Source organism: Drosophila navojoa, chromosome 5 (assembly GCF_054131105.1).
Source record: "Drosophila navojoa isolate 15081-1374.11 chromosome 5, UAZ_NAV_1.0, whole genome shotgun sequence".
NCBI lineage: Eukaryota > Metazoa > Arthropoda > Insecta > Diptera > Drosophilidae > Drosophila > Drosophila navojoa.
The window spans coordinates 16,974,469-16,992,082 of NC_142893.1; the positions used below are offsets into that span (position 1 = coordinate 16,974,469).

The 17,614-nt window shown below is 39.1% G+C and overlaps 1 protein-coding gene and 1 long non-coding RNA gene across 4 annotated transcripts in view; one reads left to right on the forward strand and one right to left on the reverse strand.

Moving 5' to 3' along the window:
• Positions 1 to 1,958: 1,958 nt before the first annotated feature.
• Positions 1,959 to 2,529, forward strand: LOC149091121 (uncharacterized). Its single transcript, XR_016197125.1, has 2 exons — positions 1,959 to 2,148; positions 2,201 to 2,529. It is a non-coding gene; the product is annotated as an uncharacterized LOC149091121 (long non-coding RNA).
• A 5,244-nt stretch (positions 2,530 to 7,773) lies between these two features.
• Positions 7,774 to 17,614, reverse strand: part of igl (IQ calmodulin-binding domain containing protein igloo) — a 56,469-nt gene continuing 46,628 nt past the window's right edge. For all 3 annotated transcript variants that reach the window (XM_089261053.1, XM_089261056.1, XM_089261054.1), the window contains exon 3: positions 7,774 to 8,909. In XM_089261053.1, coding sequence (XP_089117179.1) covers positions 8,683 to 8,909 — 227 coding nt within the window. In that variant the 3' untranslated portion in view covers positions 7,774 to 8,682. The remainder of the gene's footprint in view (positions 8,910 to 17,614) is intronic.

Below are 17,614 nucleotides of genomic sequence, written 5' to 3' on the forward strand. Positions count from 1 at the left end.
TTATTTATACAAGCACATTTATAGACATTTTATCGTATTATATACGCAATAATACACAGTATTATTTACGCAGTATACATTAATTTTTTATTATTGACTAGGCACTATTTTCGTTTTCTATTTTAGCGTGAAAACATTTGTAGCGACATGTTTGATAAGCTAAATACATTTTCATGTCCAAATCCGTTTGTCATGCTAAAATGCAGCTAGATATTGCAGTACTTGAATGTGGCTATAATTAAAAAAAAGGAAACTTGTTTATAATGTCATTGGACATGGGGCAAACTGAGATGAAGTGTTATCAAGCTTTGACCAATCGGCTTATTTATATATTTGCTAATGCTATTTTCGTGAACATGTCATGTTGCGGACTGAACCCGTTAAGAGCTAAAGTAAAATATGAAGCTGCATCAGCTGGCGTTGGTCATTATTTTAATGATTCCGGCCAGCCAGTGTAAATGCCCCAATGGCAAGGAGTGGAACGGCATGGCAATGAAATGTATTAAATATTATTTGGGCCAATGATCACGCACTGGTCGCAGTCCACCACAGGATGATGGCAATGATAATAAAAAGTAATAAACACAAAAAGCACATTTATATAACTGTATGAAAAAGGTGCGAGTGGACTATTAGCAGAATGACAACTAATTTCTGGGTTAAGCCACACAACAAAGCAACAGAGCACAGCTCTCATTTATAACATTTAAAGACAAAAAACAGGAGCACAGAGGAAAAACAAACATCAACGCTGGTGGTGAAGGGCCACAAAATGGAATGGACAACATGAAAAATTAAATGCCATTTTGTGAAGCCAGCCGAGTGCCAACGAGTCTTCTTCTGCTCATATAATTTACCAAACGATGGCCTTGTCAGCCCTGTCAGCCATCTTACGGTATGAATGTTGCCAACTTGTCAGCTCGCATTCGCGCATTCGATGGCTTTGTCCTTACGGTTAATCCTTTGTCAGCGACAATCAAGCGTTCAATACGCCGTCGACTTGCCGGCCAACTCCAATAAATATAAATGGGGCGTTTTTAGGAACCGCATGGCTTATACTGCCATGCCTTAAAAGTAGTCAAAAGTCTGCCATAATAAAAGAGAATGTGTTCAATTTCGGGGCTCAGTACTCGAATGGAAGTTGTTATTACTGACAGCATAAATAATGTTTGGCTCTTGGCCTGCAAAAAAAGCCAAATAAAAGGATATTTCTGTGGAATGTATCGAATATGTATAAAAAGTAAATTTTTTTTTTTTTTTGTTATTTATAGTAACATGTTTGCTTATAAAATAAATATATATACATTATATAGATGTATGTGCATTTATCGGCCAGGCCCTGCATGAATTTGTAAAAATTGCGTGGCTATCGATTTTGGGCATCGATTCACTCTGCTCTATCTATAACCCTATTGTTATTTTGCGTTGGCCACAAAAATAAATATTAATAAACAACAAAATGTATGCGCGCAAAACAAACACAAATACAGCCACACACAAACTTCCTGTTGCTGTCAAACAAGCAGCAATAAAATCGTACAACATCACGTATACGCAATCAATTGCTAATGGCCGTCGCAGACATTTGGCGCAACGCTTTCAGTTGATGCATATTAGTTTTATTATTATTATTATCTGAATATTGTGCCATGGCTGAATTAAATAATAAATTGTGAAGCGCTAATTACAGTTAGCTGCTGAATATTTGCCCATTGACCCGAGGCTTTGTGTTCTGGAAAATTTATAAAAGTGGGCGGTGCTGGCTGGGTGATCGGTGGTTGGTGGTTGGTGGTTGGTGGTTACCTGTGTAGTCGTTAGTGGGCGTATCATTGACTTGAACTAAATTGTACTCATTAAAACTTTGAGGTTGTCGTGTTTGTTATTCCATCCAGTATCCGAGTGGATAGAAAGGTCAGCGTGGCATTGAGAGACTTTATAGCTTCTCGAATTACTTAACGCTTGTCGTAAATATGCATAAGAAATTGCTAAATAAGTATCCACAGCTGAAACGAATTGGTTTGTATATTTAACGTTGTTTACCACTTGGCTTGATGGACTCGTGGAAAATGCGTCATCTAATTCAAGTCATCCCTTGGTTGCTTCTGCTGCTCGGTCTGGTGTCACTGGGGAAAGTCACCCAATGCTATCGTGAGTAGTAATTGTTGTCCATGGCAAAACACAAATAACATCATCTCGTTAGATCCGTACTATCTCAACACCTCTACCAAGAAATGCGAAAAGTTTAAGGCCATCGCCAGCAAATTGGGCGACTTGAAGCCCACCATCCTTGTAAAGGATCAATGCGCTGACGGTTTTGTCTGGCAGAAGGCAGTACTGTCATGCGTTTTGCCATGCCCGAAGGCGGGCTGTGACCATCGTGAGGTTGACGCACCGCCTAACGTCGAAAAGCGTTGCCCCTTATCGCATTATTTGGACAAGAAGACCAACAAGTGTGAACATATAACAAAGTGGAGAAAAAAGAAACATTAATAAAAGAATTGAAAAAAAAAAAAAAACAACAACAACAAATAAACAAATATTTATCATAATTCGTGACTTATTCAGTTCTAATCAAAGAGTCTGCAAAGAAAATCGATTTCTGCTTGGGGACTAAAACACAATTCATGTGAAATAATGACAGGGGCATAGAAACTAATACTGGCAACTGATGAACAGTAAATACTCTAACTTATTTCAAGAACGTTGCGTGAAACCTTTCAGTTTGCCTATTATATTAAATAAGATTGATTGTTAAAATAAATGAAATATAGTTTTTTTTTAAAATATAATGAAAATATAAATAAAAAAATTTGTGTACAATTAAATTGGTTGTTTAATAAAATTATCAATATATATATATTATAAGTTACATATATTATAAATATAATATTATATACAAATATTAAAAAATCAATAATAACAATAATAATAAAATATAGGAATATTTAAAATTATGTAAGTAAATTTAAATATGTAATTATTGAATTTAAATATGTAATTATTTACAAATAGTAATTCGATTAAATAGTTACTTAAAAATAAAAACACGGAACAATATTCAAAAAGAGGAATACATATTATTATATATTTTTCTTAATGCAATGAGAATATAAATCAATACACGCCTGTCGTAATGCATAAGAAACGGCTAAATAGGTATCCATAGCTGTAACTAATTGGTTTCCATATTTAAAACGTTGTTCACTGCTTGACTTGATGGACTGGTCGAAAATGCGTCAGCTACTTAAAGTCATCCCTTGGTTCCTTCTGCTGCTCGGTCTGGTGTCACCACGCAGGATCAAATGCTATCGTGAGTAGGAATTGATGTCCATAACAAACCACAAATAACATCATTTCGTTAATCGTTGATCATGAAACAGCTGGGTGGTATTACGACGCCGTTATTAACAGATGCAACCAGTATATACGCTCCGCAAGCAAAATAGGTACCTTGCCATCCGTTATCCTTGTAAAACCGAACTGCGTTGGTGGTTACGTCTGGGATAAGGAGCTAATGTCATGCGTTTTGAAATGCCCGACGAGGAACTGCTACTATCATAAGATTAAAGCACCGCTTCTCTTCGAAAAGCATTGCCCTGATATGGAATATCTGGACTTGGCCACCAGAAAATGTGTAAAATTATTACCACCTGTTCTTACCATTAAAACTTGATCAAAGTATGGTTGTTATTCAGACGTGAAATATCAATAAACTAACTGAAAAAAAAAAAAACAAAATTAGCAAACAAATATTGTATATACATATATATATATGTATGTGACTCCTTAAAGAGTCTGCGAAGGCAGGCAAAGAAAATTGATTTCTGCCTGGGGATTAAAACAGAAGCGTAAAAGCAATTGCTTGGCTACTAAAGAAAAATAAATACTCTAGCGTATCTCACGGACGTTGCGTGCAACCTTGCAGTTTGTTTATTAAATTAAATAGTTAATAAAAAATAAGAGCACGGAGCAATATACAAAAAAGGAATACGTATTTATTTTATTTAATTTTATTTTTTCTTAATGCAATTTGTAATTTCAGATGCATAAGAGGAGCACAAAATAACATTACTTTGCGGTTCCACAGCTTAGTCGACCACATATTTTGTATAGAGTATAGATAGTACTGGGCTGAAAAAGATATTCCCATGCTTATATAATTTAGCTCCGGGCACAGTTGTCAGACGAGGCAGGCTGGCAGCGTAATGAACAAACTGGAGCGCGTGGGAGGAGGCAAATTGTTTACGAGAGGAAGTGTCCTGGTGGCAGTAGTCCAACAAATTACGTATACGCCATGCTCGCCACGCTCGCCGCTAGCGAGTCGGTGTCAAGTGAACTGCGACAGGCGGAATGGCCAGAAAGACAGCTAAAGGACAGCTGTCGGCCATGGAGCGGCTAAAACAAATGAAGTCGAATGGCGATTGCAGCGAGCGTTCGAATTGCATTGCATTACACTTGAACGTGTTCTCCAAAATGTTTTAAGCGAAAATCCGCCAACACTTTAAAGCAGAGCAAGCTTTCCGAGCTAGTTTCCATATCTCTGACTGTGGCAGTGGAAACGGATTTTGGGGACTGCAGTTTAGCCATTTCTCGTGGCAGGTTGCATTTGGCATTTTAATGCGCTCAAGTGCAACGTTTACAGTTAAACGAATATACTCCTGCATGTATGTGTGTGTGTGTGTGTGTGTGTGTGTGTCTGCTCTGCTGGCATATTTTGCGGCTGCTATCCACACAAAAGGTGTGAAAAGCAGCAGCCGGCATGCGGCCCTTTTGATTGGATGCTGTTGCTTATTTGGCACGGATTTCATTCGCCTTCCTCATGGTCCCCACCCCTCTTAAAGGGTTATTTTTTTTTAGAAATTGAAAGTTGACGTGTGCTGCATTTGCTGCCACTGCAAATGTGCGATAAATGTTGAGTGCAGAGAGAGGGAGACGGAGACGGAGACGGAGGAAGAGAGTGGGAACGATAAATGACGGTATGCGAGTCCACACACGTCCATTCAAAAGCGTAAATAGTTTTTAAAGTGTTGAAAAGGAAACAAAACTATATTCAATTAGTCCAAAGACCCCAGCGGGCTGGTGCTGAATTCTAAGTTTGTTTTTACTTCATATCTAACATAATGTAATGCTGAATATGAAATTGAAATAAAATTGCAATTTGAATACAATTTACTGATATATTTATGCTCTTGATGCAAGTTTAGGCTACGCTTAAGATCTGTAGATTAATCACAGCCTCTCTCCAGCTCTTAAGCTTTATTAAATTCTAATAATTTTTATACCCTGAACCCATTGAAAATGGGAAATCAGGGTATAATGTTTTTGTTTTTATTTTAATTTGCTGTTCAATCATCTCTTAACATACTCAAAATTGAATCATTATCATCAAATTCCTATTACTATTTAGATTAGTAAACATAATCATTTGATGTTTTTTTCTTAAGGACTCCAATTACTTTCTTTTTACTATTGCCATTTCCAGTCAAAGTGTTTGCTAGCTGTGATCGGCGGTGAGTAGACAGACGCATTGCTCACTTAGTCGCCGGCTTTTGTTTATGCCCCGAGCACTTATACAACGCTTTGTTTTTAGGGCCTCATAAATTGCGCATACGCCATGCTGCACACATATACACAGCCAGATAGCTTACAATTCTTTTTTCCCATTTCTACTATGTTCTTTTTTTGTCTCTTCGCGTGGAGACGGAAGCGCATAAATTTACCGTTGAAATATTTGTGAGCCGTGAAAAAGTCAGTAAAAAAAAAAATGAACAAAGAGAAAAAGACGAGAACTGTTTTACTGAATACGCCAAACGCTTTCGTCTGTCCTCTGGTGCATAAAGAGGAGTGCTGGGAGCTCAAATTGACATGCAATTGCAATGGCATGCAAATTGCACTTGCCGCTAGCCCCCCGCGATGACGCCACTGTTGACTGTCGACTGTGGCAAGTTCAATTTGGTAGTCACACCTACGTCATGTGGCACTCGTCCAATTCCGCTATGCACCCCGCGGATTTGTGCATTTTGTAAACTTTATTGTTGCTGTTGTCGTTGATATGCACATTTTGTTGCCCAAGAGTTTTGCCCAGAGAGCAACTTAAATAAATAAGAAATATTTTTTGTATGTATATAAATATAGGTATATCAAATATGAGAGCAATTTTCATTTGTTTGTCAAATGGCACTTTCTTAAAGCACTTTAAGTTTGACGTCTCAAGCGTTTGACTTGCCTGCATTTTGAGCGCTCACAGCTGCTCAGCGCTTTCGCTTATTTTTTGTGGGTCAAGCTGTCATACTCATTATGCTGTCTCATACTTTACCTTCCATCAGCATCAGCATCATCATCATCATCAGCATGAGTGGAAGCAGCAGCAGCAGCAGCAGGAGGAGGAGCAGCTCAAGCAGCAGCAGCAGGAGCAGGAGCAGCAGCCGACGTGCTCTATTGTTGTAAAAGGACCTCGTGGCAACAGTGTCCGTGAAGTTCGCCTCGCAGCTTGTTTGTCTATCCTTGTCCTACCTACGCAGCTGTTGCTGCTGCTACTCCTGCTGCTGCTGGCAGTGCTGCAGCCCACTTGGCAGCGTCGAGTTGTGTCTTTTGTGCCATCAATAAAATTACCAACACTGCTGGCCGTTCTCGCCCCATTCCAACTGCAATCAACGAGCAACTTTTGCATATTTATAGCACTCAACGAGCTGAGCTGAGCTGAGTTGAGCTGAGAGAACATATCCAAACTGATTTGTTAATTTTCTTATTTATAAACCACAAGCCTGAGCAGGAGTGGATGCATCAAAAGCAAATGTCAACTACAGCAAAATGACCCTGAGAGGCAGCAGCAACAGCAGCAGCAGCAGGAGCAGGAGGACAAATCACTTTCCAGCGTTGTCTGAGAAAATCTGAGAAGGCTGACAAGTAGCTCTGTTACAGTGAACTAAATATATAATGTTCAATCAAGCAGCAAAGTGCAATTGCAAAGTGGTAACGAGCGAGAGAAATAGATCTTCCTTCAGTTAAATAAAAAATTGTTCAACATATTTGTTGCATTTTCTGAAGTTGTATTTATTTTTATTACTCAATTAAAATTTAGTTGGGACATTTTGTTGTATGTTTTCCATTTGCTGTTCTTAATTGTTTGGATGTATATATGTATATGCCTTCTGGATTTATGCTCATCAATAAGTTTAGTCTCTTACAACTATTTACTTTGGTTTAATGTAGCTGTGTGTTATGCACTTTTAGTAGAATTTTTACTTTGATCTCTAATATAATTTTAATGCTCTTCTTTATTTATTTAGTAGTAATTAATTTGAATTTTAAATATTTATTTGTAGTTTGCATTTTTGTTTTTTTTATTTTTATTTTTTGTAACAATTTTTCTTTGCTGCAATTTCGACAGCATTTTAATTAGTTTTTAGTTGGTTTTAAATGTCGTTTTAATTTTGGTTTTCTTTCAATTCTCTATAATACTCGTACGTATGTGTATATATAAATATTTGTTGTTTGATAATATATATTGGTTTTCAAGTAGACAAACTTGTAGTACACTTGGTAGAAAAACAAAAAATTGTGCCACCAGATTAGTTTTGAGTTCTTGTTGATCAGTTTTTAAGTAGCTCGCTGAAAAAATTTGTTGACGCTTCGTAGCTGCTGTCGCTAGAGTACCCCTAATGTGCCTTGCGGGCTTGTTTCAATTTATTAACATCGAGTGTCAGTTACAAATTACGTTTATATATTCTTTATATTACTTTAATTTTTCCATTTACTTAATTTTGTTTTGCGTTTAGTTTATCCTTATGTAGGTACAACAATACACTGCATTTGGTTTTTGGTTTTTGGTTTTGGCTTTGGCCAGACAAACCGTTTAAATTTCAAAAATGTTTCAGCATTTTCCTTGGGTTTGTCTTCATTGTTTTGCCCTACAATCAATTTTGGAACATCGTGCCATTTTTTTTTCTTTTTTGTATTCATAATTTATTTGTATATTTTTAACATGCTTTGCAAATTGATTTTTAAAAACATATTCGCCTTTGGTTAATGTTTATTTGGACTGACTTAAGCAAAGTTTGAACAAAACACTAGAATATGAAATTATGTTAAATGATTTATTTGGCAAATTATAAATTTCTTTTTTATTTTTAGGCTAAAAGCTATGCATTTTTTTTATTTTTAAATATTTATTAAACGATAGAAATTAATAAACAAGGAAGTTTCCATAGTATGCTTCAGTTATAAGCTAATAATTGGCTCGGGTCGGCTTTACACATAATTTACGAATGGAATTCATATAGAGAATCTAATTGATCTCTCGCAAACCATTCCATACAACAAATCCAGCTGGCTTATAGAATAAATCGATTGAGATCTTTGACAGATTTCATTCAGTTGTAGAATTGAAGAACTCAAAACTGGAAACATTAATTGCCTTTCCATTAATTGAATTATTGCTTATAAAATAATGAATTATTCATATTATTAATTTATTAATTAACATATTTTCTAAAAAGTTTACACGAGTGCAGGCTTCATCAAACACTATGCACAGTTACATTTTACCAATTTTTGTTTCTTGTTTTCTGTTTGTTTAATCAATTTTTTTATTTTTATTTTTATTTTTTTTTTTTAATATTTGTAGACTGCTCTGTGGTCAGCCGACACCAACAAATTGAGAAGTCTGCGCATTGGCGCAGCTTATTCGGGATTGGTTTCCCTGCGGATCTTGTGGCCACGGAACGATGCTTGGATTTTGGTGGCTGCCTTGTTTAGCTCCGGATCGGTTAGATCAATGTCCAGCTCCTCGGCCACCTTCTTGGTTATCTCCTGTATGTCCTCGTCCTCCGGCACATCTTTGTTGACCAGCTTGCGTGCCAGATGGCCACGGAAAGTGGACTGAATCTTCAGCGCAGCATGGCACAGCTCTGCAGCATGAAAGAGAGAGAGATAGAAAGAGAGAGAGAGAGAGAGTGAGATCAGAGCAGAGACCAAATTTTATGTTAGTTGTATTTCTTTGCTTCTTATTGTGCTGACAGCCAAGTGGCCACTTGGCCAACACTTAATTGAAAAGTTTTGCCCCGCCCCTGAGTGCTTTCCCTTGACCGCCCTAAGTACTAAATTAGTACTCGCTGCTCTGCCCCAATTGAAACTTTGCGCTAAACTCAAACAATTTCAACTAGTTTTAATTAACTGCTGTTCATGTGGTGGCGCCAAACATGAACTAGTGGCTATTTATTATAGTTTTAATAGCTAAGCATGCGAGGTCTGTTTGAAATGTTTCGCGAATCGAGCATTTTGTCCCAATCGCAGTAATTTTTACTCAGATTTTATTTAGTTATACTTAATTATTTGTCTTATTGAGCTTCTTCTCTCTCAACCCAAACTCAACGTCGCCTTTTCATTGATCTACTGTAATGCTTAAGCTTCATCCTAGAGTCAAAATTGTCCTCTTATCTGATTTCAGTTGGCTTCTATCAAAATTCTCTTAGTATATTCAGCCAACCCAAATTCTATTAAAATTGCATTGAATACGCAGTTCATCTAGAACGATTTAATACCAGACAAACCTATGTCAAATTGTCATTTGTCAGAATTTTAGGGGGCCAACACAAATGTAAACAAATGATGCTGCATATCCAATTCCCCTCTGGTCCGTGCTGGTCATAAATTTGGAATATGCCCAGATACATAAACACACGCACAAAAAAAGAGAAGAAGAAGCACGCAATCAAAACGAACAGCTCCCTAAGCGCTATTCAGAACTAGACAGAGATATGGCTGCCATGGCTGTAAGCGCGGTCAGGCTAATCGCATTACGTATACGCAATGTGCGCGCGTCGAGGCTGCCCCCAAAGGGAACGAGAGTGAAAGTTGTGCACTCCGTCGCATGTTGATTGCATATTTAATGCAAAAAAAAGAACAGAAAGTCGGACAGCAAACTAAGCTCTGCATTCGCTGGGCTCTGCGTGCGAATGTGGTTGCTGTGCTCGGTCGGAGTCAGTTTACGTGCTTCACTATATTTTTCATTTGATAAAGATGCCTGACGGATGCAGCGCTGCCAAATGAGCTTATTCAATTGCGCAACGACGCCCCGAGCTAATTAGCAATTAACTGTGTCGCAACTGCAGCTCACCGGGCGAGGCAGACGAGGGTTACGTGTGATGCAATTGGCGGCGCAGCAGCAGCAGTTGAGGGCAGTTGGGCAATCGTGAGGCATGGGAAGAATAGATTTCGGCTTGGCCAAAAGCTGCTCAAATCAAGTCTTAAGTCTGACAGCAGATTTGTGCATTTACTCGAATCACCTAAGGGCGACTGTGATAGACAATGGAAAAATGCATTTCAAATTGCTAAAATGCAAATTCATTTAGGTGGGATTTAATATTTTATATGTGTGCATTAACGTCTGCTGACTAAGCTCGCCAAGTAAAGCCTTTAATCGTAGTTGATAAAATAATCTAATTTTGGTATTGGGTTTTGGTAATTTATTTTGTTTCTATAGCAAAGATTTATATGTGAGGGTTAATCTTGGTATTTCCACTTGAAAATTTAAATTATTTATATTTTATAAGAATGCTCGAGTGATTGAATTCGAATTTGATTGCGCAATATATATTGTGATTGTGCTTAGACTTGCTGGAACTAATAGCTAAAGTTGAAGGGAGACAGCACAAGCGTAGGAGCGAGAAAGCAACAATGATTTCTAGTCAGAGATTAGCATGAACAAAATCTTTTCTGAACGATTGCTGTAAAAGCATAGAGAGGGAGAGAGAGAGAGAGAGAGAGAGAGAGAGAGAGAGAGAGAGGAGAGAGAGAGAGAGAGAGAGAGAGAGAGAGAGAGAGAGAGAGAGAGAGAGAGAGAGAGAGAGAGAGAGTAAACGGAACTGCATATTTGATGTTTGGACTGAGATTTGCATGAGCAATGCATACTGAGAAATTGCTTTGGCTCCAGAGAGATTGAGACAGAGAGAGCGAGAGAGAGAGAGAGAGAGCGAGAGAGAGCAGCGAAACAGCAAATCTGATGTTTCGCCTAAGATTTGCATGAACAATGCTCGCTTACCAATTCTTATCTGAGGCTGGCTGCCTGACTATCAGCAGAGCTCTTAATACGCGTCCTGCTCAAGCCATCGACTAACTCCAATGCTTTGTCATAAAAACAACCAACAAATGGTCATTGAAAGTGTAAAATGTTTGAATTTGATTTTGGTAGAAACTTTTGCCCAAATCCTTACTAAAAATCCCTTTCAATCCCTCAACTTTCGTCTGTTGCCCACATTTCAAGCCAAGCGCGATTTCGGGCCATGCCCATAGCCTTATTTCATATTTAACTACACAATAAATTGCACACACATAAATTTGTAAACTAATTCCTTTGTAAAATAATTGCCAGCCCCGCCTTGTGTTCCAACTGTCAGCTGCAGCTGCCAAATAAATTTCAATCCGTTGTCCCACCCGTATGTAAAGCATTTCTATTTTGTTCTCTCCCTTAAATTTTTGCTGCAGGCACAGAGAGAGAGAGACATTCGTGTCGCGTCAGATTTGCATTCATTTCGTTTACTACAAAATGATTTAGCGCTCATGCAAAATTCATCTTGTCCCGCTCATGACTGTAATCATTCCTTAGTTGCAAGTAACGCTTGCCCAGGTCCAGAGCTGCCTTCGCCTGCAATCTCTTGCTTATTTCCACCATTTTCTCTTTGTAGCTTCTGGAGTTTATGCAAATATAACAAAATTCTCATTTGAAATGTTTTGATTACATTTAGCTGCTGCTCGTTGGAAGTTCGAGGAAAAAGAAGTGCTGAATTTTCGAAGCTCCTCTGGCTGCCGCTCAAGGACTCTAGGACTCGCACATGACAACGTTAAACGCAATTAGGGGGAAAAACTAAATTGGCTGCTGGACTTTCATTTCTTGCTAATGCTAATGCGTTAAGGAGCGGCTGCTGCTGCTCCTGCTGTCAACTAATTGTGGCTGAGTCATGGCAGCACGGGCCGTAAATGTTGTAAAATTACGCATACGCAGCGCTGGCCACGTGCCCGGCTCCAGAGTCACGTGCCGCGTCAGGTTGTGCTGCATTTGTGTTTATTTATAAAATATTTAAAATAAGCCCAAGACGTGCAAATAGCCTGCCAAGCCGAAGGGCCGCAACTGTGACATCATTTATGGGCCAGCTGCAGGCGCAGGGGCGGCAGCTCATGTGCTTCATGTGCTGCTGAATATGCATGACATTCGTGCAGCTGCCACTGCCACTGCTGCTGCTGCTGCTCTGCATAACTTAAGCCCACGTATGCTCTGAGGTGTTATCTTCAAATTATTTTGTAAAAAAAGTTGCGTATTTGCCAAGTTTTAACTCGATTCTTTTTTCATTCCTGACTTTATCTCATTCTCAGCTGGGCGAAACGAAGTCGGAATAGTTTTCAAGTACTGAAATTAGCCCATTTCGTGCCTCAGACGCTATGGCTAGTGATTCGACTATGGATGTATCCGCGCACACACACACACACACACACATTTTTGGTATTTGCGCACGTACCGAGCGTGTCCTGTCACAGGACACGGCCATAGCCAGTGTTGAGCACTGTCTTAAATCTGAGCATGCACATGTGTGCTGTCGCCTCTGCTCCAGCTGCATATAAATTGAGTTTGCGTACCTGAGAGCGAGAGAGGGAGAGTGAGTGTGAGTGAGAGAGAGGGAGAGACAAAGGCGAAACTGCAAATTTGATGTTTGACCAGAGATTTGCATGAGCAACGCTCGCTGGCCAATCGCTGTCTGAGGCTGATTGAGTGACTATCAGAGCAGAGCTTAAGACTTGCCGTCATGTCCACTGGCACTTGGAAGCGAATGTCAATTAAAACTATGCCAGACTGCCAGCAGTAAAAGTCCACTTCAATACACATTTGCTGGCCCTGCCCAGAGCAAAGTCTTAAAATGAGTCCAACTTTGAGTCTCTGGAGTATGCACATTATTGATTTACCTTCACGAGCTCAATTAGCTGATTGGGCAGCCAGGTATGCTGTATTTTCTCTCATTCTGCAATGCTCAACTATTCATCATTCATCTAAATAATACTTTTGCCTCCATTTGCATCTATCGTAATCATATTTTGGCTCTCCGGCTTGTCGATGGCGCATCAAATAGCCTTCGGAACTTTTCTGACCTTTTTTTTGAGATTTCATCACAGGCTGCCCAATGCACAAAAGCAATCAATCATACGACGTGTGTGCGATTTTCACTCCGTTTTTTTGCTCATGCTGCTGTCCTTGGCTACGATGATTATTGGTATTATTGAGAGTGCTTACGGGTTGCAAGCATGGCTGCAACAAAACCATGTTGGTCATGTGTTGGCACTTCTGTGTGGCATTCAATGCTCTTGACCCACATTCCACAACACTGCGCAACAAAAACAATGCAAATTTTATATTAAAAATAAAACAATGCAAATGCATGAATGGCGCACACACGACATTCCCGACTGTGTGTGCATGTGTGTGTGTGTGCGGGCGTGTCTCTGTGTGGGTCGCCGTGGGTGGCATTAACAAAAGTGAAAATCTGTGACGTGTGCTAAGTAATTGTGTCATATATGCAACGAGCACACACACGTGCATAATATGCGAACATAATGAAGTAGATAACATTCCGCCAGGCCAGGCACAACGAATTATGAATGCTCTATTAACAGTAATGAGGCAGCGCTTCTGGCCAATCAGCCAATATTTATGATATGCACAAATTGACATGAGCCTCAGCTGCCATTTAAGCGAAAGACCTCAATGTCCGACTGCTTTGGGTATATATATAAATATGTATATATATGCATACTTGATGGCATTACGCGTGTCCGAATTGTCAGAATTGTTATACCCTGCCCTCACAGAGTGCCGAGTGTCCCACATAATGACAGGCTAAGTGGCTGTGTGGCTGCTGTCCTTGTCGAGCATGTTGTACTTAATAATCATCTGCGCCTCACTCACACACTTACACACTTACTCACTTACTCACTCAGTCTCGGCTAGCTGCCATAATAACTTTGTTAAGTCTTTGTCATAAATCTGAATTTTAATTACTTCTTGCCACACGTGCCCACAGGCGACAAAAACCAACACGCACACACACACACACACGCATATATACACACATACACGCAGTGTAAACGACTCCATTTTAAGCAGCTGCACAGGATGTAATGCTCCCGTTGACACTTCCTTGACATTGCTAAAGCAGAGACCAAAAAAAAAGGAAAAAAAAGAAAAATGCCCAGAATTTACACTCTCATCTCGTACTAACTGCTTGAGCTTGAGTTGAACTTTTTGCGGTGAATAAATTTAGCATAAAAAGCAGAGAATGTTGGGAATTTAAATATCATAATTGTTGAGATTTTTTTGTGGGATATGATATGCGAAAAACTTTAAAATAAATAATGTATGGATATTAATGAAGAGAAATATTAAGACTTTAGCAAGATGAAGCAACTCATTAATATATAGGAGTATTTAACGGCGAACGGAGAGACTTAAAAATATACAGCTATGCGGGTTTTACACAAAGCCAATATGCTCAACAGACTACCTGAATGAGTACACAAACACAGATTAAATAAATTCACGTATTTTTAGTACTTATTTATTTGTTTTTTATACCTATTTCACAGCACCTTCAAAGATGACAAATTGTGAAAAATAGAGCCAAGACAAAGAGCTGGCTGCGAAACGAGGAGAAGAGAAAAACCATTTTGTTTGGCAAAGTTTTTGTGACCACACTCCTAACAGGGGAAATGCCTTCGTTATGCCTCGCCGCAGCTTGACCTTTTTTTCACTTTGCCCCAGCTTTGCGGTGGCCCAGAGTTCGCATTCTTAGACACTGAAACTAAGCCCATTTTTCAATTTCCGTTAACTAAGTCTTGTGGTTTGCCGAAGAGGATTCATTGCCCAGCGAAATGGCCTTTGCATTTGCATACGGCCATAAGTCTTGGCTGACAGTTGGGCTAACCAAAGATAACCAGAGATAATTGCGCATACGCAGTGTGGCCCAAACGCATGATCGAAACAAGTTCGCCACTTGGCATTAATGAATTCCAATTATTCATATTATTCGTGCCCTTGTAAATGTAAGCGTGCGACTAATTAAACTGCAAACAGGCATAAATTCTCTTGTGGTAATCGCATTTAAGCCAACAACCGAGCAATATTCGCCCACAGTCTCAGCGCTGATTTGTACCGTCGAGCGGTTGGCTAACCCACAAATCCATGTGCGTATTATGGCCACAGCAAATCAAACAAAAAACTTTAATTAATATAAAGGCAGGCGCACAAAAGCGGCTTATGGAATGCTGCATCACACATGGTTTAGGGAGGGGGAGGGGAACGGGTTGGGGTAACTCTTTTGGGTCGATGCTGTGGCTCGGCAAACTAATTAAAAGTCGGCGGTGCTTCAAATGAATCGCAGCCATAATTCAGCACTGGCTTAAAGATTAACAGCAAATTTATGATCGAGGTGTATGCAACTAGATTAACAAGATAATATTGGGTAAAGTCAGGTGAAGAGTACAAAAAAGATTTATAATTTATTACAATTAAATTGCAATCATTTAGCGCTTAGCATTCGGCTTAAATTTACTGCAAATTAATTTATAATGACTGCTTCAGTCGGTCTAAACCAATTTCGAGCTTAACGGACTATAAAATGACTTGAGGCCAACTTTGGCTTACCCATCGAAAGCACGGCAGGCAGGTAAACAAGCCGAGCTCCCATTTGAAGGCAACTAAACAAATAAGAGACTTAAGTATTGAAGCCGCAATTAAATATTTACAAAGTACAGTTTTCAAGTCAACAATAAACTCGTTTATCTATGTGGGTGGGCGCAACCCAACTCCAAGAAGCTGAATAAGAAGAAGAAGAGGTGGCAAGTTGCTAAAATATTTAAAATGGCGACTGGGCGACAGAGCCAAGAAGTTTTGCCAACCGTTTAGTGGCTACTAAATAAATACAAAACAAAACTGTTTTGCAGTCACAGGAAAAGGCAGACACACACACACACACACACACACACGGACACTCGCATGCTTATCTATGGCAGTATTTTTTGTGCCCACTGTGCACTGTAAATTTACGGACCGACAACGAAATGTTGTTTGTTCGCATTTATTTTTAGGCTGCAAGCATTTGCGTCGCACCTGAGCCTAAGCCAAGGGGCATATGTGTGTGTGTGTGTGCGTGCGTGAGTGTGTTTATGGGTGTCAGCGTGGGCACCAGAAAAAAGCGCCAATTCAGCGACCAAAATGTGTTTGGTTCATGCTGCTTATTGCGTGCTCCATGTCGTTTCGGTTGTTGTGCGTTTTGTGCTCCTTGCTCTCTTTATTTGGTTATACTCGTGCAGGTGGCAGGAAGGGTATATTTGTTTGTGTTATGTGTGAACAGCCTCACTGACTTCAACTTTTGCTTTATTGCTTTTCTGTTTGTTTGCATGCATCACACTAGAATCGAGTTAGCCCTTTGATTTCATGTGCTAGAGTGAGACAACTACTTAGTCTAGCTATGCACCACAGGACTGTTAAAGCTAGGTATGAAACTGTTAACAACATAGTGATGGTAATGTTAGCAGAATAGTAAATGTATTGAATGGCATTGGCCTGCATATATTCTTATATATATATATATTTCTTATTCTAATATATATACGCTCGCTTGGCAATGGCAAATATTGAATTAACACTCTTATTTATTTTCGAATTTGTTCTACCCATCTACTACCCCATTAATGGCCAATCTAATTATATCTTTTGGAATTTCATAGCTTAAGCCCCCAAATATCGCTGTTCACATTCCCTTCATTCATAGGCAATTGAATTAAACATGTTCACCCTTCTCCCATTACGAACGAGTATTGTCAAGTCCAAACCGCCCGCTTTCAATTGTTTGACTTGTTTTGTTTTCGCCTGGTGTTGTCTTTATACGCCGCATTATAGCGCGTGTTTTCCGTTTTCCGCCTTTTGTTTGTGCTGGCTGCTTGCGGCACACAGCTGTGAATAAGCAACAAGACTAACGAGAGCTACAACATCCACGCACACACAAACACACACTTAACATTGTACTTAAATGTCTCGCCCTGTGGCTATGCTTATTGTGGTGTAAATGAAATTACAACTGCGCTTAAAGCCGAAAATCCAATTAGAAAAAGCGCGTTGCGCCGGGGTTTATCGCAGATGTTTCCTTTTTTTTTTTTTTTTTTTTTTTTTTGTTTGCTGCTATTGTTGTTACTGTCGACATCCGGCAAAACACGCACCGCATGCCAGCTGTCTACCGAACGAGATTCATGCGTGACAGCCTAGACACAATAAACAAATGTTAAATGCCCTTCTAGGTAATTCTCAAAATGGTGCAGGGTTCATAGATGTGAGCTATCGATATCATGAATGAGTATTGGATCATACTAAAAGGATTTTCATGTTGATTGGAATTAATGTACATGCCTTTGAGGCTGTTGTTTGGTATACAATTTAATTAGGGTATTTTTCTAAGATTTAAAAAAAAATCTAAAATATTTTTATTTTACTAATTGTATTTCGGAACCCCATTAAAGTTGTGTTTTTTCATAAATTTCCTTATTTCTCTTTTTTAAAAATTCATAATAAATGAAT